At 37.2% G+C, this 22,549-nt stretch overlaps 1 protein-coding gene across 8 annotated transcripts in view; it reads right to left on the bottom strand.

The window, feature by feature from the left end:
- CHD2 (chromodomain helicase DNA binding protein 2) overlaps positions 1–22,549 on the bottom strand; it is a 142,092-nt gene that overhangs the window by 49,251 nt on the left and 70,292 nt on the right. For all 8 annotated transcript variants that reach the window (XM_063716057.1, XM_054531208.2, XM_054531212.2 and 5 more), the window contains 6 exon segments: positions 21,849–22,039; positions 10,957–11,145; positions 6,599–6,761; positions 6,116–6,268; positions 3,899–3,970; positions 470–619 (listed from right to left, as the gene is read on the bottom strand). In XM_063716057.1, coding sequence (XP_063572127.1) covers positions 470–619; positions 3,899–3,970; positions 6,116–6,268; positions 6,599–6,761; positions 10,957–11,145; positions 21,849–22,039 — 918 coding nt within the window.

Below are 22,549 nucleotides of genomic sequence, written 5' to 3'. Positions count from 1 at the left end.
CAAAAACAGAATCTTTGGCCAAGAATGAAACTTACGGGTTATCCAATATAGAACAGACTTTAAGATTCATAAACAAAAAAGTGTGTGGTTTTCCAAAGTACCTTTAAAGCTAACACTGTCATGTATAATAAAAACAAACCATCTTGAACAATAGGATATTTAACTTTTCCATACTAAAATAGAGAAAATGTTCAGTTCTAAGTCTATTCATCATATCTCTCTCTCAAGATAAACACATAGAAGGTCGCTGATGTTGTACTTTTCAAACCGAGAAAAAGAAAAGTTCCTTAATAGGTTCATCTTGGGCCCAAAGACAACATCTCTGTGCTAGTTAACAAACAGAAATCAATGCTTCAGGGGAAATAAAAGCAAAACAGGGAAAAAGCATTTTATTAACATCCCGAAAGGGCTGAACAAGCCCCCCGGCCCCCCACCCTAAAGCAATTTCCAGAAGCCTCTCCATACTGACCTGCTTCTTCTGACCAATTCTATGTGCTCGGGCTTGTGCCTGCAAGTCATTCTGGGGGTTCCAGTCAGAGTCAAAGATGACGACTGTGTCCGCTGAAGCCAAATTGATTCCCAGGCCACCAGCCCTTGTCGAGAGCAGGAAACAGAAGTCCTGTACACAATGCAATATACTACTTTATGCAGTGGCCTTCTCAGAAACAGTTTCACAGTCCAATAAGCCCTTATACCTGGAAACCCCTGCAGGTGTGAAGAAAAGTGAGATATGATGGACAAACTTTATGGAGGCTAAAAGAATGTCAGGGACTTGATGGTAGAATGAATTTTCATTTGATTAAGAGGCAAAGTCAGTGCCATGAACAGGAGTAAAGTAGAATCTAATAAGGCAATGAGAGCGAGAGAATTAGTGTTACCTCCTGGCTACAACTAATACACAAGAAGTTAACAGCAACAATAATAAAAACAGACAACTATCATGGAGATCATTAACTCCAGGAAGTCACCTGTACAATTATTTTTAGGGAAAAGGTAGATTATGCCATGTAAGTCAGTTAGTATAAACAGAGATACTTTATTATATAAATACTTGTTTGTTAGGCTGGCGAGAAATATAGAAACACTGCACTAAAGAGATCATACACGGTAAGTGTTGAGAAGCACAGGATCCTCAATTACCACAAAACATGCCAAAATTATAAAAAAATCAAAACAGGTTTGGCTGGACAGCGATATGTGGAACCACCCAGGCACTGACATTGCAGTCTCCACAGCAATGACAGTAGAGACTGGGCAGGCACAGCACACCTGCCTGCGTCTGAGTGCTCAGAAAAATATGGGGCAGGAGAAAAAGAATAAAATATATAAGACCGGGGGGGAAAAGGTGAAATATTTCTATTTTCAGGGAATTTAACCATATATGTCAAAAGCTGATGCCTTTGTGGCACAGAGAAGCAGCACTGAAAAACTGGTAGTCGTGAGTTCCATCTTGATAAATGGGTATATTTAGCATACACACACAGATGCAATGAAAAGGTCTCCATGTTCTAACAGTCACATTCAACAACATTATGCCATAGAAATAAAAATGGAGACAGCTGCCTCACAAGAATTTCAAACAATTCCAATAAAGAAGTGATCAACAGGAGTGTCTAGGCACATAATCTGTGATTCTTAAGAGAAATATTAAACACCACCACACTCCAAAGAGAAGTCTAAAGATAAACAGTGGACAATTTAAGATGAGATATCTAAAACAAATGAAATCTGGAGTCAAAATGATCATATCAACCAACAATCTGCTATATCACTCTTCAGCAAGGATAACGTGGATTATAATATGTCATCTGTATCTATGATCAAGTTGACAAAGGTTAAAAAATTATAAAACTCAATGCCACTAAGGGTAAGGTGGTTAAATAAATGGTACAAGCATAAGAAAAATTTAGAAATTTAAAAAAAAATTTTTTTTTTTTTTTTTTTTTTGAGACAGGGTCTCATTCTGTCACCCAGGCTGGAGTGCAGTGGGGCAATCCTAGCTCACTGCAGCCTCAAACTCCTGGTCTCAAGGGATCCTCCTGCCTGTCTCCTGAATAGCTGGAACTACAAGCGCACAATACCATGCACGGGTCATTTTTTAATTTTTTGTAGCGATAGGGTCTTGCTATGGGCCTAGAAATTAAATTTTGTAAAATCTTTAATAACATGGGGAAATTTTTTTTTTTTTTTTTTTTGGTAGAGACAGGTCTCACTATGTTGACCAGGCTGGTCTCAAACTCCTGGTCTCAAGTGATCCTCCCCCATCTTGGTCTCCCAAAGTGCTAAGATTACAGGTGTGAGCCACCATGAGCCTAGCCTCAAAGTATAATTTTGAAGGGAACAAAACTGTATGCAACATGATCCGAACTAGGTAAACATATAAACGGTTCCATCTAGTAGGAACGGAAATACATGCCAAAGACGTGAACAGCAATTTGTGTCTAGAATGAGGGGTTTTGTACAATTATTTTTTTCTTTGTACTCTTTACCATCTTCCCAATATTCTAAGTAAGCATATAATATTTTGCCCCATAATAAATATTTAGTTTTTTAAACGAATTTTTTAAATACTGCAGAAATGGTAGAGAACTTGTGTTCTATATAGCCATTATGGTGAGTGGGAATCAACCGAGAGCTATGCAAAAAGCACCTTTTTTTTTCCCCTGAGACAGGGCAATATGAAACATTCGACTCATACTATTTTTTAAACTAAGAGTGGAGAACACAAAACCAATTTCAACCAACACTATATGATAAAAATAGCAGATATTTAGAGCGCTTACTATGCACTGGGCAATGTGATCAGTGCTTTATGCTGATTAGCAAATTTAATCCTCACTGCAATATTACGAAGTGGGGTATCGGAATCATCGTGACTTTACAGCTGAGGAAACAAGCAGCAAGGAAAGGAGGAACGGCAATTAGTTGATGACCAATGTCTTTAATTATTCCATTCCTCTTATTCTTAATGAACCAGAGCCTTGGCTCTGAATAGATTAATGCCCAAAGCCCCTCAAGAAGTAAATGTTTAGACTACACAACTAGCCAGAATACTAGTCTAACTAGGATTTCTACACTCTAAAGGCAGACAGCAGAGCATTCTGTAGTAACAGGCACAGGTATCAAGAGTTTTTAAAGCTCTTCAGAAAGCTAAGTCTGTTCTATTTAAAAAAAAAAAAAAAGTAGTGGATCAGGCTCCAGAAATTAGCATTCTCTGTGAAACACTTCTACTTCAGGTTGTCTCCACTGCTTTCTTTAGCCCTACACATTATTACAGTTTTATTCACACCAAAACTCTTCTCTCCCACTTCTCTCAAATCCCATGGCATTTCATGATTTGATATGCACAAACTACAATGTTGTCATACCTTCTATTTCATCCTAAGTAGCTCTTCTATATGTGCCCCCCAAACAAAATACTTCATAATGCCAAATCCAAGCTCGACACTGACTGTAAAATGTTGCTGTTAGCGAGAGCAAGAACATTAAGCCACACTGTATCAGAAGTCCAACAAATTTGAGACATGGCAAATATATTTTTCAGGACTTAGTCACCAAAAGAGTACAGAGATCAGAACCTTCTAATATTAATTCTATTGCCCAACTCTCCCCTACTCCTGCCTTACTGCTCTTCCACACCCAAGGATTTGGTATCTGGAAGCTACCAGGAGAACCACTCTGTTGTCAACCCAGAACAGGGGAGATAAATAGGCACATATTTATTTTTCTGGAGTGACAACAAAATACCATCTTTTATATGAGAGATTTCTCATTTTCTTCTCAAGGCAAAAGAACTGTACTATAAATTGTTTCTGAAACAGAATACATTAAGCGAGAAAGACTTTCCCCTTGATGCAGAGCCCAAGTTGCTCAAATAACAAAGCCATGCATAGTATACCTCAGACCCATCTGCATTGAAGTGGTCCAGTGCCTGTTTTCGGATTTCTCCCTTGATGGAACCATCCAGACGCTGTAAAAATAAACCACAAGAAAACTGTAAGATAGGAAGATCAGCTACACTCAGAATAGAACAGCAGACTTGGAACCTTTATCACCTGAACACCCACTGAGTAAAAATAACTGGAATGCACTGGCAAAGCGCTATGAAGAAGCTGTGCTTAAGAAGCACACCCTACCCTACTTGACCTGAGCTCTCCAGTTACAGACTCAAGGTTACAAGCTTCTGATTCAAAGGGCTGTCTAGGTTTAGCCAAGGATCAGAATGGCTGCCAGGACCTAAAAGGAGAAAGACGAAAACCCAACCTGTGCTTGGAGGCTAGGTTTACTTCTGTTTCTGTAGGTACTGCAGAGATCAGGAAATAGGACCACGGGTCACCCAATAATAAGCTCCTGCAGAAAAATGATGCTTCTTAGCTAATGTGGCTAAAACTATCACTTAAAGTGTCACACAAACCAAAAATTTATTTATATAATAATTTTGTTTGAAAAACATTTTGCTGAATCATTGAAAATGTTAAAATTGATCATGTATCCCAGCTTTGCCAAAAATTACACTCCAAAATCATAGTAAAGTGTTCAAGCAGCTAAACTACACGTGAATTCAAGAAAGCCCCTGGCATTTATTAGCATACACAATTCCTTTATTAGAACATGTCAGTTCTACATGCAAAACAATGTCACCATAGAGAAACCATTAACACATAAAATACTAAAGAATTATCACCTACGTGCTTGTACATTTTATAAAGCATTTCTTACTCTTTAAAATCATTTTCACATTTCATTCCCTCACAATCACCACTTGAGATGAACAAAATACTTCATTTTACAGAAGGCAAAACTAACCTGAAAGGTGACTTGGCTGGCAGCAGACTCTGTGGAAGGGCCTACATACCCAGAACTCTGCCACCAGACCTAACTCAAGTCAACTGACAGGTGAGGAGTCCCTTACTTCTTTCTCACTGACTACTCTACTCAGATCCTTAAACCGAAGATGTATTTAATGGGAGATTCAGAGCCTCTACTTGAAATCAGAAAACCTAATGCCCCCTTTTAATATTCCCATTAGTAGAGGGCATTAATTATCTAAAAGTCACTGACCAAGCTTATCTATTCCCTAGAGAGAAAAATGATGCATTCTTGATTTACTTGGTATCACAGGATTTCCTAGGAATGAAAGCTCATAGGGATTCAATTCACTGACAGAGAACTGACTTTTTGCAATAGGCTGTTTCTTGATAACAACCATAGCCTTAAGCTATATTCTAAGACAGCAACTGAAAGACCATATAAGATATTATGGATATAACAATGCCTTTCAGGGTATTTTGAAAGATAATCTGATAGTCTTCAAGGTGGGCCTTCTTAGGAGATAATCACTGGCTCCAAGTTTCTTCAATCCCAACATAATTATGTGAGTTGGTAGAAGAGTTCATCCAAAGTTTTAAAAAAATGTAATATATCTTAAAAATCAAAGCACTATAAACATATGCCAAGAGACAAGGTATTAAATTGCATATATGTCTATGTGTCTATAAATAGATTAGAGAATAAGTTTCTACTAGATTATATACACCTAGAAAAATGTTATTATGCGGAAGAAATTTTTTCCCCATAGGAGATAACTGTGTGAAGATAATAACTCCAGTTAAAGAACTCCACAGAAAAAAGGGGAAGCCATCATCACTTACTTCAGGAAGTAGCAAGGTTTTAAGTACCAGTGTTCTGCTATGTTCCCAGCCTCACAGCCAGGGTCAACTTTTGGGGTGAACATCTGATACTGCCCTCTCCTTCTAGGATTTGGGCTTCTGGAAGTGAGCTCACACTTATTTCCTCCCTACTTTCACCATACACATGCAATAAGATGCCATCTGACATCCTTTTTTTATCTTGCCCAGTTTGACTTTCTCTAATCCTCCCCACCCACCTTCAAAAAAAGAATGGTCTCCTCATGACCACTTTCATATGGTAGCCTAAAGGCATGAAAGTAAAAATTAAGACCCTCCTGGAATCTTAACCTTAACTTCTTCGAAAAAAGAAAACTCTTAGTTCCTACTTTAACAAGCAAAGCATACAACCCAGTGTAGGAAGGCTGGGGTGGGCAGGCGGGGAGACAGATTGATTCCCCCGACAGTAATTACTGAAATCACCTTACCTGGAAAGGATAGTGTTTAATAGTTAGGTATTCAGCCAGGATATCCAACATTCTCACCATCTGAGAGAAGATAAGCACTCGATTCCCCCTTTCTCGAAGTCTTGTCAACAGTTTGTCTAATAAAATCAGCTTCCCACTGCTCCTTATGAGGGACTGAAGATTTAAAAGACATTCCAAAAATTATGTTGAAACACAAATTTTAATCTTCCCTAATCTCTAAAAATCCGTATTTTAAAAATCATCTTAAAGCTTTCTGAAGCCCTTAGCAACCTGGTTGACCAGCAATTCCCGAAATGTTCTTTTTCCCAGTATCTGTGATACTATACTTTCCAAATCATTCTTAGTTACCTTTTTTCTCCCATTTTTAAAGCTTCCTTTGATGATCCTTGATAGGTCAACAAGGAGGAAATACAGCATTCTGATGAAAAGCACCTAGAGAAACTAAGCGTTTTTTTGAGAAAGTAATTATGAGGAACTACCTACCAGAAGAATCTCCTGTCCATTTTCCCTTTCATTTTCTTCAGGGGGTTTAATCAGATAGCAGTGGTTGCAACATTTTTTCAGTTCCATCACAATATTAAGAAAACCAGATGTGCTGCCTCTTGTTCCTTTGGCAAGAGCCTTGTAATTCCTGGTCAGAATCCACCTGCAAATTAAAATGATAATGCTACTACTAGATACAAAAAAACAGAAAGTTGTAGGTACCAGAAGAGTATAAGAGAAAGTAGTAGTATGGTGGGAAAAAAAGAGGCCTAAAAAAGATTAAGAAGCAAAGAAGAATATTTCCTTTTGTATCTCCTGCCATCTAATCATAATCTTTCACATCTCCAGTCAGAACTAGGAATGTTAAAGATTCTGCTGGATATTTCAACCTCACTGAACACAGGAATATTAGAAGAAAACAACTCTCTCTACATATACACAACACACACATATGCTTTACATATACACAGACACACACATACATTTTACATATTTACACACACATACTTTATACATATTTAAGTGTGTGTGTGTACACAAAGGCTGAGAATCCTAAATGTGAAAATCTAAAATGTTCCAAAATGGCACTCAAAACTTTCTGAGTGCCAGTATGACGCTCAAAGGAAATTCTCATCAGAGCATTTTACAGTTCTGATTTCCAGATTTGGAATGCTTAACTAGTAAGTATAAAGCAAATATCCCAAAATCTGAAATACTTCTGGTCCCCAAGCATTTTTGATAAGAGACTCAACCTGTGTGTGCATGTGTGAATGGAAAATGACTGTCACTGAAGCACTCTTCACTGAAATATAAAAATTGGAAATAAGCTAACATTATGAGGTTAAATAAATTTAAATATACCATAAAATAGAGGCTATATACCCATTTTAACATTGTAAAAAAGTATTTTATCTGACTTAATAACTTATCAGTATGTTTTCTAACCAAATTTGGAGCAGAAATACAGATCTATTCATGTATACCCATGTATATTCCTTAACCATAAACTCCAAAATAATAAAAGTACATTTTTTCCTGAGTGGCGCAATTTCTTCATGCTTCTCTTAGAAATCACACTTTAGGAATCTATCTCAAGGTCTTCACAGAACTATTTATAAAAGTAGGTAAAACAATCTAAATGCCTACCACAAGGAAACTGGTTGAATAAACCATACTCTATATCTTCAATGGAATACTATGCACCGTAAAGGCCTATCTCTATAAGCTACTATGGGGTGCTCTTCAGCACGCATCATTAAGGAAAAAAGGAAAGCAGAGAAAAGTGTATACGGTATGCTACCACTTACCTAAGAGAAAGGAGGATATTCAAAGTTAAAATGCATTTGCTTTTATTTAATAATTAAAAGTTAAAGGAAGGATAAGCATTAAAATGTTAAAAATAATAATTATGGGCCAGGTGCGGTAGCTCACACCTGTTAATCCCTGCACTTTGGGAGGCCGAAGGGGCAGATCACCTGAGGTTGGGAGTTCGAGACCAGCCTGATCAACATGATGAAACCCCATCTCTACTAAAAATACAAAATTAGCTGGGCGTACTGGTGCATGCCTGTAATCCCAGCTATTCGGGAGGCTGAGGCAGGAGAATCGCTTGAACCTGGGAGGCGGAGGTTGAGGTGAGCTGAGATCGCACAATCACACTCCAGCCTGGGCAACAAGAGCGAAACTCCATCTCAAAAAATAATAATAATAATAATTACCTATGGAGAAAGATGGACTAGAATGGAGGGAAGAGGGACTGAAGCTACATTTCCTTGAACATACCAAGCTTTGTAGCTTTGCTTTTGGAAATCTACGAATATTATAATTTAAAAACAAAATTAAAGCAATCCCTAAAAATCAAAACTAAAATGAAATAAATAAATCTATGTAGCCATTGGTGGCCTAAAGACACAGAAGAAAAACTATCTTGAGTACTTTAAAACTCTTTTCTACTTCTTGTGGTATACAACCTTAAAAAGCAAAAAAAATAAGTAAAAACAAAACCTGTAAAAAGAAAATCCTGTTGCAGTGAGCTGAGATCATGCCACTACACTCCAGCCTGGGTAACAGAGTGAGACTCCGTCTCAAAAAGAAAAAGAAAATCTTAACCTGTTTTTACTATTCTTACTGTTGGTGGTAGTATTAGCTTTGTTGTACGTACAGAATTAATTAGCTTGGTGTGGTTGGGAAGTGAGATTTTTAGTAAGGCATAAGATCAGTAAGATCAAATAAAATCTCTGTGGTACTGTTCATCATGTATTTTTACCATTAAAAACAAATTTCCCAATTCTGTCCATGTTTGTTGCAGTTGCAAAGAGCACCCTAGGGCCCAGTATGTGGTCTCCAAATACCATTTCCTCATCTTTGCCATAGTCCACAAACCATCAGAAAGAGGCCAGTCTTCTGAGGATCCTTCAGACTCAACAGCCTTGGACTCTATGAAGTCAAACCCAGAAGTGAGGTTTGGTGGGACGGGTGCTGCTCTACAGCAGGAAGTGCAGAAGGGCCTGAGGACAGGGATTGCAGGGAATGCTGGTGGCCCTGAAGTAACTCTGCTCACTTTCTTTGGCTCTCTAGTGCTTTCCTCAATCCTGCATGTTGTGCAGCCTGAAGGCAACAGAATATTAGCCAGGACTCTTAAATTGCAAGTGATAAAAACTCAACTAAATCAGCTTAAGTAAACTGGAAGTATCTAGAGTAGCCAGAAAAATCATACGATAAATCAACATCCAAAATAGCACTGACCAACTGACACATTCATGTTGTTACTAAGGTAACACTATTTCCCCTTTTACATTTTATAGTATTAAACTATTTTCAGAGGAAAAACAGAAACAAACAAATATCATTTCCTAGTAAAGGAGTATGCAGAACTTCTTGGATAAATGGCTGACTCTAGTTCTGGGGCAGGAAATGTACAAGATGGATGTGCAACACTTTATCATTCCAGATAGCAAAGAAACTATCAACTACTATTACGGGTATGTCAAAAGGACTACAACAACCAACTTGACTAAGTTCCCACTAGCTAAAAATGGGACTGTTAGAGCATGAATATGGATATTAACTCCAACAGAATTAAACATAAATAGGTGTAATTGATGAGTTCATAATTATATCAAAGTAAATCTCACTGGTCAAAACCTTTGAAGAAAAGTAGATCTTTTCCTTTGAAAATGGCAAAAGTAAAAAAGAATCTTATTCTGCCTTTCCTATATGAACTGTTCCTCAGCTGACATGGGAAAGTTTCTTTTTATAGAAGTATTCCACCTAATAAACAAGTGAGTGATAAAATTTGAATATCACCCTTTTGTACTCTCTAATGAATTAACAGATCTAGGCAATGCTCACCATTAGTCACTAACATCACAGAAAAGGACATTTATCCTGTGAAACAATATTCCTCTGCCTCTAAAGTCACACTGAATCTGAGTCTAATCAAGCCTTTACACTTACTTATGAGTATACAGAAAACACAGTTCAGAGGAAAAGTGGTTTTTAAAAATTTTTTTATTTTTATAGATATGGGGTCTCACTGTGTTGCCCAGGCTGGTCTCAAACTACTGGGCTCAAGCGATCCTCCTGCCTCAGCCTCCCAAAGTGCTGGGATTATAGGTGTGAGCCACCACACCTGGCCGAAAATATTAAAGAATGCCATGGGGCTAGAATCAGCAACATCCAGACTGTGAGAAAAGTCTACAAAACATAAATTCAGTTTCCTGACTCAAAAAATTTATAAGGCAAGGAAAAATAAATTGATTAAAATATACTTAAGAGACATACCAACCAATCAAATGCATGGAGCTTACATCGATCCCAAAACAAGCAAAATGCATGGAGCTTACATTGATCCCAAAATAAGCAAAATGCACAGAGCTTACATCAATCCCAAAACAAGCAAAATGCATGGAGCTTACATCGATCCCAAAACAAGCAAAATGGCACATGCACAAACGGAGATATACATACATGTATATGACAACCAGGAAAATGTAAACACTAGATATTACAAAACTGTCAAGGAATTATTAAAATTTTTTAGACATAATAACAGTATTGAAATTTTGCTTAGTAACAACAAAACGTTGGGAGGCCGAGGTGGGCAGATCAACTGAGGTCGGGAGTTCAAGACCAGCCTGACCAACATGGAGAAATCCCATCTCTACTAAAAATACAAAAAAAATTAGCTGGGCGTGGTGGCGCATCCCTGTAATCCCAGCTACTCGGTAGGCTGAGGCAGGAGAAACGCGAGACTGTCTCCAAAAAAAAAAAATATATATTATTTATATATGTATCTCTCTAATAGTTTCATGGTACTGATCTCAACCCCTTTAGGCCTAATCCAAATAAGAACTTACTTGTAATACTGTTTCTGAAGGGCTGACATCTCCACCCTGAGAATCTGTTCCACTTTAGCAGGAAGGGATTTCTCCACATCTTTTTTGACTCTCCGGAGAAGGAAAGGCTCTAGCACCTTATGAAGACTCTGGTAGCCATTCTCTCTCCCTTTCCCATGGTCTTCTTCAAAATCTTCCCAAAATTCAAACCTAGGGAAGAAACAGTATAGTGTTATTTAGCCACATTGAGGAAAAGAAGAATAGGAAAAAAAAACTGTAAAAAAATGAATCTTTCCCATAAGGAAAGACAACATTATCAATCATTAGAGCTCTTAAATAGAAGGGAAAACAAAAAGGGGAAAAGCAAAATGAAATCAACTCCATCAGTCTACACTGGATAATAGCACGTTTCCAATTCTCAGACTGAATTCAGAGTTAATAAAATATTTCAGTCTATCATGTAACCAACATCATCTAGAACTACGCAGTAACTACTCAAAGCACATGCCCTCTGGTAAGATGCAAGGTCAGAGATAGCCGGTGCCAGTACTGCCAATGGACACAACAGCCTCAAGAGAGTCACCATCATTTCTGAACTCATAAATAGTCATTTCTTTTTTTTTTTTTTTTTTTTTTTTTTGAGACACAGTCTCGCTCCGTCGCCCAGGCTGGAATGCAGTGGCGCAATCTCGGCTCACTGCAACCTCCACCTCCCGGGCTCAAGTGATTCTCCTGCCTCAGCCTCTCAAGTAGCTGGGATTACAGGTGCCACCACCACGCCCGACTAATTTTTGTATTTTTAGTAGAGACAGGGTTTCACCATGTTGGCCAGGCTGGTCTCGAACTCCTGACCTCAAGTGATCCGCCTGCCTCAGCCTCCCAAAGTGCTGGAATTACAAGTGTCAGCCACCATAACCAGCCATACATTTTATCAGGTATTGTTAAGTGAATCAACATCAGCTTTAGTAACACCTGGTATGGCCTGAAACAATCATCTACAGGGAAGCAGATTATATGATCTTTTGGGGTAGACATCTAAAGTTGTCATTAAAGCCTACAGCCTGATAAACCTAAGGTAAACTGTATTTTCTCACACTGCTATGCTATTAAGCAAATACTCCAAGAACATAAAATAGGTGAGGAATTAAAACTAATAATTCAAATGCACAATGAAAACTGAACTATCTCTGGCCGAGCACAGTAGCTCACACCTGTAATCCCAGCACTTTGGGAGGCTGAGGCGGGCGGATCACCTGAGGTCAGGAGAGTTCGAGACCAGCCTGGCCAACATGGTGAAACCCCATCTCTACTAAAAATACAAAAATTAGCTGGGCATGGTGGTGAGTGCCTATAATCCCAGCTACTCGGGAGGCTGAGGCAGGAAAATCACTGGAGCCCAGGAGATGAAGGTTGCAGTGAGCCAAGATCATGCCATTGCACTCCAGCCTGGGTGACAGTGAGACTCTGTCTCAAAAAAGAAAGAAAGAAAGAAAGAAAACTGAACTATCTCAATGCTGGAGATGATACCTCACACTCACACACTAAATGTGTGAAGTGACTGGAAATCAGTAGAAGTAGAAATATCACTATATCAGGCTATTTTCTGAATACCCGAGAGACAATTTCAATAAGCTAATTTACCTAACACATGTTATAATAAATTAAAACTTTACTAATCTAAAAAATTAAGTGTAAAGTTTATTTCCAAGATTAACTTCCTCTATGTTTTAGGCAACAAATATTTTCACCTGCCTACTGTAGTCTTATTATATTAAGGGAGTTAATATGAGATACTAGTTCTTGATCTACACACACTGAGGAGATATAAGTATCATTTATTTGTTTATGAATTCTCTATGGCTGCTTTTCCTCTAAACAGCAGAGATGAGTGGCTAACAATGACTGTGTGGGCTATGAATCAAAAATATTTACCATCAGATTCTGAGGTTTTTTTGTTTTGTTTTGTTTTGTTTTTGAGAAAGAGTCTCGGCTCTGTTGCCCAGGCTGGAGTGCAGTGGTGCGATCTCGGCTCACTGCAAGCTCCGCCTCCTGGGCTCCTGGGTTGACGCCATTCTCCTGCCTCAGCCTCCCAAGCAGCTGGAACTACAGGCGCCCACCATCACACCAGGCTAATTTTTTGTATTTTTAGTACAAACAGGGTTTCACCGTGTTAGCCAGGTCTCGATCTCCTGACCTCGTGATCTGCCCACCTCAGCCTCCCAAAGTGCTGGGATTACAGGTGTGACCCGCCACGCCCGGCCTACTATCAGATTCTTTAGAAAAAGTCTGCTGCCCTGAAAACAATTATTAATTTATAATATTGGATATAGAAAAGGTATAAGGTCATAGTGGTGATGTATAAAGACACCATGTTACATCTAAAGATTCATATTTTAGATAAATCCCTGCTATCAACTTCTGTATTTAATATTTGTCTCTCACAGAACTAGAAAAAATTCTGATCTTTATAGCTTTGCAGAACATGGAATTTTAGAAAAATAGGTTACTTTAGTAAGGACCAACAAAGGAAATTAAACCAAAGCAGTGAAAATGGTATGCTAAAAGTCACACAGTAAATATGTAAAAGGAAAAGTGCAAAAAAAATTGAGATTGGCCTAGACGACAGAAATAAAAATTTAAAAAATCATCCCAACACTAAAAGACATAATCTCTGAAATACATGCTATCAAACTGACTTGTTTTCTGGGGTAAGTCTGAAGTATATATTTGCACATGATGGTCTTTATAAGCCGAATTTTTCAATCTTGTCATATCTTTTTCTACCTTTAATACCAAGTTCCATGCTTTGCAAACAGCATGTACAAAATGAAGCTATTGATTGATAAGTATTCACAATATGGTTAGTCATTGTGTACTCCCTATCAGAGCCACCCTGCAGGAAAGGCACTTAGACTCTATACTAAGGAAACAGAATTTCAGTTGGTTAAAAAGAGGACTAACTTTTGGATTTTGAAACAATAGCCTGTAACATTTGAGCGGGGAAGTTCAAAAGCTATTTGACTGAACCTAATTCTCTCCTTTACAATAGTTTTTCTTCAGTGGATCCTTTCTTCCAAAGCTCTGTAGAGTCCTAAGGTACCTCAGGAACTTCTGCTGAGGATGAGGCAAAATACTTCACAAGACTATAGTTACCCATACAGCAAGCTCAGGCAGAAATAAGGGCAAATCTGAACTCCTTAACTAATTGGTTTCCTTTTCATATACACATCTTTGCAAACAACAATTTTGAAACTTTATTTGAAAATGACAATGCTTTAAACACAAATTTTTCAAAGAAAAAAAGATCTCTTTCACAGAAAAAAACTTGCATCTCTAACTCTAACCTATCATTCCATAATTGATTCAACCGGCCAAAGGAAAATTTTGGAAGAGACTCCCTGAATGATAAAGTAATTGAAAGTTCCTCTCTCCAATTACGAAAGAAGGATATATGACATTTTTCCAAACATAGCCCATGCTGAGTGGAATGCCACAGCTGCTTAATGGCAGGAAAAAGCTAATTATGACCACTTAGGAGCAAAAATCCCTACCATCCACTTCAGCAGCTAGGTACACAAAAGCAAATCATGGCGAAGTATTCACTGGTAGAAACTACATACCACAATTCTTTTTCTATAAAAACATGCACAGATGTTCCCACTGTGTCTCATAATTCTTACTATGTAGGGTGACCTTACTTCGTCTCAATGGTTTTATGAAGGATGTATTTTTTCTCTTAGAACTTGAAGTTCAAAGGACACTGGCCTTGGTCACAGAAGACTTGCTATTGATCTTGGTCTATCTACTTACTGACTATGTGATACGGGACACCTTTTAATCATCTAAGCCAGCATATTCTTATTTGCAATATGTAAATAAAGGAAGCCCTTCAGACTAAAAGAAAGCAATACCCAACAGCGACTTGAATACACAGGAAGAAATGAAGATCACTGAAAACGATCAAATATATGGGTAAATATGAAAGATAGTATATATATTTTTTTCTCTTTTCTATATGTCCTTAAAAGACAAACCTGTGGAAAGCAATAATTATATCCTTGTATTCTTGGATTTATAACATAAGGAGGTGAAAATGGAGCTACAGTGGGGCAAAGTTGCCCTATTGTACCAGAACTGAGTCAGTACTAACCTGAAGAAGACTGATGCATACAATCATCCCTAGAGCAACCAATTAAAAATTTTTTAATAGCAAAAAATTAACAGGAATTAAAATGACACACTGAAAAATACTTGCTGAAACACACTGAAAAATACTGCTGAAACAGAAGGCAATAAAGAAGAAAGTGGAACAAAAAAGATGTAAGACATACGGAAAACAAATAGTAAAATAGCAGAAATAAATCCAACCATATTATTAATTCTGTTAAATGTGAATGAACTAAATATTCCAATCAAAAGGCAAGGATTATTTGCCTGGGTAAAAAAGGTACATCCAAGTACAGGTTGTCTATAAGACACATTTTAGACTTACAGAAAGAAGTAAGTTGAAAGTAAAATGATGGAAAACAGTATACCATGCAAATGGTAACCAGTTCAAATGATGGAAAACAATATATCATGCAAACAGGTATCAGAAGAGAGCTGAGGAGCTATAATAAAATCACACCAAATGGATTTACAAAACAATAAATATCATTAGAGGTCAAATGGGACATTCTGGTATTGACCAGAAAAAGGTCAATACCTCAGGAACATAAAAAAGTTATGAATGGATACATACCTAACAGAACAACCCCAAAATACATAAAGCAAAAAATGACTAGAAGACAAAAACTCAACTGCAGTTAAAAATTAAAATATTTCATTCTCAATAATTCAAAGTACAACTAAACTGGCAGTTAGAAAAGATATAAAAGTCTTGAACAACACCATTAACACCACACTGAACGGACATTTACAAAACACTACTCAAACAAAGGCAGAATACAGATTATTCTTTACAAGTACTTATGGGACAGTCTCCAGGAAAGAAAGCATACTATGACTATTTAATAAATGATAATAAATTCATTTAAAGCATGTTCTCTAAGACAAAACTGAATTATAAGACATTTGGAAAATCCCTAAATATATGGATATTAAACACTATCCTTCTGAAAAACCCATGCTTCAAAGAATAAATCACATAGAGAATTTAGAAAATAGATGAAATCAAATGAAAACAAAAACACAAAATTATCATTATTTATAGGATGCAGCTAAAGCAGTGCATAGAAGTAAACATACCTTTAAACAACTAGAAAAGAAAAAAGTTTTACATCAATAAATCTAAACTGTATCTTCAGAGAAAAAGAGAAAATTAAATGAAAAGCAAGCAAAGGACGGAAACCTTTGGGAGTAGAAATAAATAGAAAAACAGAGGGGCCGCGCACGGGGGCTCACGCCTGCAATCCCAGCACTTTGGGAGGCCAAGGCAGGCAAATCACAAGGTCAGGAGTTCAAGACCAGCCTGACCAACTTGGTGAAACCTCGTCTCTACTAAAAATACAAAAATCAGCCAAGCGTGGCGGCAGGTGCCTGTAATCCCAGCTACCCAGAAGGCTGAGGCAGGAGAATCACTTGAAACCGGAAGGCGGAGGTTGCAGTGAGCCGAGATCGCACCCTGCATTCCAGCCTGGGCAACAAATGCAAAACTCTGTCTCAAAAAAAAAAAAAAAAAAGAAAAAGAAAAAACAGAGGAAGAAGCCAATGATGTCAAAAGTTGGTTCTTTGAGAGCATCAAAATTGTTAAGCCCTTAGCTAGAACTGACCAAGAAAAAGAGCTAAGATACAAACTACCATAATCAAGAAAATTAACTTTAATCACTATTGATCCTTAAAAGAATCTACCAAGCACAGTGGTTCATGCCTATTATCTCAGCATTTTAGGAAACAGAGGCGGGAGGATCACTTGAGCCCAGAAGTTCGAGACCAGCCTGGACAACTCAGCAAGACCCCATCTCTACAAATAACAAAAAATAAATTTAAAAAACTAGCTGGGCATTGTGGTGCACACCTGTAGTCCCAGCTACTCAGGAGGCAGAAGTGGGAGGATCCCTTGAGCCCAGGAGTTCGAGGTTACAGTGAACTATGATCGTACCGCTGCACTCAGCCTGGGTGACAGAGAAAGACCACGTCTCTTAAAAAAGAAAACTAAAATTAAAAGGCTAAGAGAATACTATAACTTTATGCCAACAAATTATGACAAGTTAGATGAAATAGACTAACTCCTAGAAAGACACGAATTAACAAAACTAAGTCAAGAAGAAACAGAAAACTTAAGTGAACCTGTAACTGGAAACCACGTTAGTCATTAAAAATTTTCCCACAAAGTGAAGGTTGACATGGCTACACTGGTGAATTCTAGTAAATATTTAAAGAAGAAATAACACTAAACTTACACAAACTCCTTCAGAAAACAGAAGGGAAACACTCTCCAATTCATTTTATGATCCCAAAACCAAAGCTACGTAAACATCAAAACAAAACAAAAAGCTATAGACTAAAATCCTAATTAAAATAAAAAACACAGATACAGCCAGGCACAGTGGCTCATGCCTGTAATCCCAGAACTTTAGGTGGCGGAGACAGGCAGATGCAGATCACTTAAGGCCGGGAGTTCGACACCAACCTGGCTGACATGGCAAAACCCCGTCTCTACGAAAAACACAAAAATTAGCCAGGCATGGTGGTGCATGCTTGTAATCCCAGCTACCTGGAAGGCTGAGGCATGAGAACTGCTTGAACCTGGGAGGTGGAGGTTGCAGTGAGCCGAGATGGTGCCCCTGCACTCTAGCCTGGGCAACAGACGGAAACTGTGTCTCAAAAAAAAAAAAAAGCAAAAAAAAAAAAAAACACCAAACAGATGCAAAAATCTTTAACAAAATATTAGCCAACTGAATCTAGCAACGCATAGAAAGTATTAAACACTGTTAACAAGTCAGATTTCTGCTAGGAAAAAAAAAGTTGGCCTAATGTCTAAAAAGCAATTAATGTAATATACTATATTGTTAAAGGACAAAACCACATGGTCATCTCAACAGACACAGAAAAAAAGCATTTGACAAAACCTAATATCCATTCTTCATTAAAACCTCACAGACTAGGAAGAGAAGAAAACCTCCTCAACCCAATAAAGGTTATCTACAAAAAAAATCTATAGCCAACATCCTGCTCCCACCATTTCTATTTAAGATGGAGGTTCCTGCCAATACACTAAGGCAAGAAGAAGAAATAAAAAGCATCCACTTTGGAAAAGAAACCTTTAGGTACAGAAAACATAATTCTGTCTATAGAAAAATACTAAGAAATACAGAACAATATACACACACATACACACACAGTAGAAACAGTAAGTTTATCAAGTTTGCAGGATGTAAGATCAATATAAAAAACCCAATTGTAGTTCTATAATAGGTTATATTTTTTAAAATTCCACTCAAAATATAGTCAGAATTAAAACAATATTTTAAATGTATAAGATTTCTAAACTAAAAACCACTAAACACTGAGAAAAATTATAGAAGATCTAAATAAATGGAGAAAACTTTCCATGATTATGGATTAGAAGACTCAATATTAATAATTTTGCTTTAACTGATATATGATTCAACACAATTTCTATCAAAATTCCATATTTTTCTTGCAGAAATTAACAACCTGATCCTAAAATGTATATGGAAGTACCAAGAACTCTAGAACAACCAAAACAATTTTGAAAAAGAAGAAAATGGAACTTGTACTTCTCCATTTTTAAAAAGCAGTCTAGGCCGGGTGCAGTGGCTCATGCCTATAATACCAGTACTTTGGGAGGCCAAGGACGGTGGATCACTTGAGGTCAGGAGTTCAAGACCAGCCTGGCCAACATGGCAAAACCCCATTTCTACTAAAATACAAAAAATCAGTTGAGCATGGTGGTGCGTGCCTGTAATCCCAGCTACTTGGGAGGCTGAGGCAGGAGAATCGCTTGAGCCTGGGTGGCAGACGTTGCAGTGAGCTGAGATTGCCCCACTTCACTTCCAGCCTGGGTGACAGAGCAAGGCTCCGTCTCAAAAAAAATAAAAAATAAAAAAGCAGTTGAAAGCTACATTAATCAAGACAGTGTGACACTGGCAGAAGGACAGAAATATGTTATTAATGAAACAGAACTGACAGTCCACAAACAAAGCATGACATTTATGGTGTCAACTGAGTTTCAACAACAGTGTCAAGGCAATTCAATGGAGAACAGATATTCTTTTCAACAAGTAATACTAGAACAATTTCCCAAATTCTACTGCGAAAAAATGAACTAAGGCACTCACACTTCACACTATAAACAAAATGTAACTCTGACCTAATATAAAAGCTAGAACTTCTAGAAGGAAATAAAGAAGCAAGTCTTCGTGTCCATAGGTTAGGCAAATCTGTCTCAGATATGGTATCTAAAGCACAATCCATACAAAGAAATCCATAAACTTCATCAAAATCAATAACTTTTTCTCTTTGAAAGACGACATTCAAAAAGTGAAAAGAAGCCACAGATTGGGATAAAATATGTTCAAATTATATACAGATGCTCCTCAACTTACAACAGGGTTATGTCCTGAAAAACCCATCATAAGTTGAAAATATTGTTAAATCAAAAATGCATTTAATACACTTAACCTACCGAACATCACAGCCTAGCCTACCCTAAATGTGTTCAGAACATTTATCATTAGAATATTGAGCAAAATCACCTAACACAAAGCCAATTTTATAATAAAGAGTTGAATATCTCATGTAATTTATTGAACATTACACTGAAAATGAAAAACAGAATGGTTGTGTTTATTCAAAGTATACTTTCTACTGAAAGTGTATTGCTTCCATACCACTGAAAAGTCGAAACATTTTACATCAAACTACAGAAAGCTGGGGACTGTACTGATAAAGCATTTGTCTTTAGAAATTTTTTAAAAGAAATAAAAAACCTCTTCAACTCATAATAAGACAAACAATCCAATTTTTTTAACCCATTTATGACAGAGGTTCCAATTTTTTGAATTTTTGCAATCAGACCTTGGCAATGACCTTGAGCAGTAGGATATAAATAATTCCCACATGCTTAGAGTTCCAATGACGGAACACAAGGCCTGAGCTAAATGCCAAAACACTTGAATAGAAACTTCACCAAAGACATACAAATGGCTAATGAACACATGAAAAGACGTTCAACATCATTAGTCATTAGAGAAATGCAAGTCAAAACCACAATGACACACATTCGCCAGAATGGCTAGAATCAAAAATACTGACAATGCACCAAGTCCTGGTGATGACGCAGGGAAACTAGAACCTTCAAACATTTTCGGTAGGACTGCACAATGGTAGTCACTTTAGAAAACAGCGTGGTAGTTTCTAAAATGTTAAACATAAACTTTCCAAACAATCCAGCAATTCTATTCCTAAGTCTCTAAGCAAGAGAAAGAAAAACGTGTCCACACAAAGATATAATAACCCCAAAACAAAGCAATTCAAATGTCCATCAACTGGTAACTGGATGCAATGAAATATTATTACCCAATAAAAGAGAATACCTACTGACAGACTCTTGACATGAATGAATCTCAAAAAAAATATGCTAAGTGAAGGAAGCCGGAAACAAAAGCCTACATATTAGGATTCCACTCACATAAAACTTCTAGAAAAGGTAAATCTCTAGAGACAAAAGCTGATTACTGGTTGCCTAAGGCTATATGTGGAAGCAGAGGTTAACTGCAAACAAGCAAGGGGGAACTTTTTGGGATGAGGAAAATGTTCTAAAACTGGACGATGATGATGGTTGCAAACTATAAATTTACTAAACAAATTTAAATTTAAAATTTAAAAAATAAAAATAAAAGTAAAAAATAAAATTTAATCCTGAATTTAAAAAAAAAAGAAAAAACGATTGTAGAGCATATACCTATCAATTGAACAACTATTAACTGAATTGTTTACTGTGCACCAGGTGCTATTCTAGGCAATGCGAACCACCAATGAATCAAGCAAACAAAATCCCTGCGATTTTCATACATAATTTAATGACATGAGATGAATGAGAACATAAATTTAAAAAGAGATGCTATATAGAAACTAAAACAGGTTAGGGATAAGATGTCTAAAGGGCTACTTTAGGTTAGGCAGTCTGCAAAGATTTCTGAAAGCAGGTGGTCGTGTAAGATGAGCTGAAGCATTCAGGTGGTTGGCCATGTGAAGATAAGAAGAAATACAATTCTAGCCAAGAAGGAATAGTAATGGCTTGGCATGTTTAAGGGACAGAAAAATGGCCAGCATGGCTGAAGCATAATGAGTGATGGAGAAAGTGGATGAGAGGAATCAGACTATTGTCAAGGGGCCAGACTGAGTGGGGTCCTCCAAATTAATGAATATAGATGTTATTCTAAGTATCACTGAATACCATTGGATAATTTTAAGTTTTATGAAATGTGCATATCATCTCTCCCATAAAAATCTTTTCAATGAACACATTCCACAGTTCTTTAATAATATGTGAATAAGATGTAAAGTTGATGCTTCGGCTATCAGATATTTGAGTATAACATAGTTTTCAGTGCTTGTATACCTTGTATATTTCATTTTACTTATATTGATTATCTTATACCAACAGTGAAAAGGTCTGATGTTATCTATTTAACAATGATTTCCCAAGTGCATTAACTAATTCAGCCTTTCAGCAGACAATACTGCCTTCCTCCTTAACAGGCTAATTTCTGTGCCTTCTTTCATTGATTATGAAACATTTTACTACTGCCATCCCTGCCTCCATTTGATGCTTTGCTTTCCCCAAACCATGCCATCTGTTTTCCCTAAGGTCTACTAAGAAAGTTAAAAAGCATTGGCATTTCAGACATTCTAGCATCTTTTGAAATACACAGGAAGGAGCTTACTTCTCCGGCATAATAAAGTGCAGCAAGGACCAGAGCTCTTTGAGGGAATTCTGAAGAGGGGTCCCCGTAATCAGGAGCCTATGGTTGGACTTGAAATCAATCAGAGTTTTATACAATAAAGAGTCATCATTCTTCAACCGATGGGCTTCATCCACTCCCAGAAAGGCCCAGTTAATACTGCCCAGCACAGTCTAAAGTAAAAACAAAACAGAACGAGCCACCAGGTCAGAAGGGAACCCAAAAGTGCTTTCAAGTGTTAATTATCTCTGTATACATACCATTACAAAGGTATACATAGACACATTTATTCTTCACTGACAATATATATTAGGACTCTTCTGTTTATTCTGTTAGTTGCCAGATTGGTAGCTATTCAAAAGAGAGTATCATCATCTAAAAGGTATAGGTGAGCCTCTTATACCAGCTATTACTGCATGCCCCACAGCAAGAACACAAAAATTGCTATGCTGGGCAAAAATAAAACAAAAAAACCACGATTCGGTATTCTCCCCTTAATTATGGTCCTTCTCTTGCCTATTCTCCATCCCAACCCTGAAGCACACAAACACCAAGAGACACCAAACTCAACTTGTTTGCATTTAATACCAATGGGATCTACCTACCACATATATTTCTTAGCAGAAAGGCGGTATTTAAAGAGTTTCTTATTTTTGTCCTCCTCACAAAGACCATTCACATCA

Source organism: Pongo abelii, chromosome 16 (genome assembly GCF_028885655.2).
Source record: "Pongo abelii isolate AG06213 chromosome 16, NHGRI_mPonAbe1-v2.0_pri, whole genome shotgun sequence".
Classification (NCBI taxonomy): Eukaryota; Metazoa; Chordata; class Mammalia; order Primates; family Hominidae; genus Pongo; species Pongo abelii.
The sequence above is the reverse complement of the archived record's forward strand: the minus strand, read 5'-3'. Positions and strand labels throughout refer to the sequence as shown.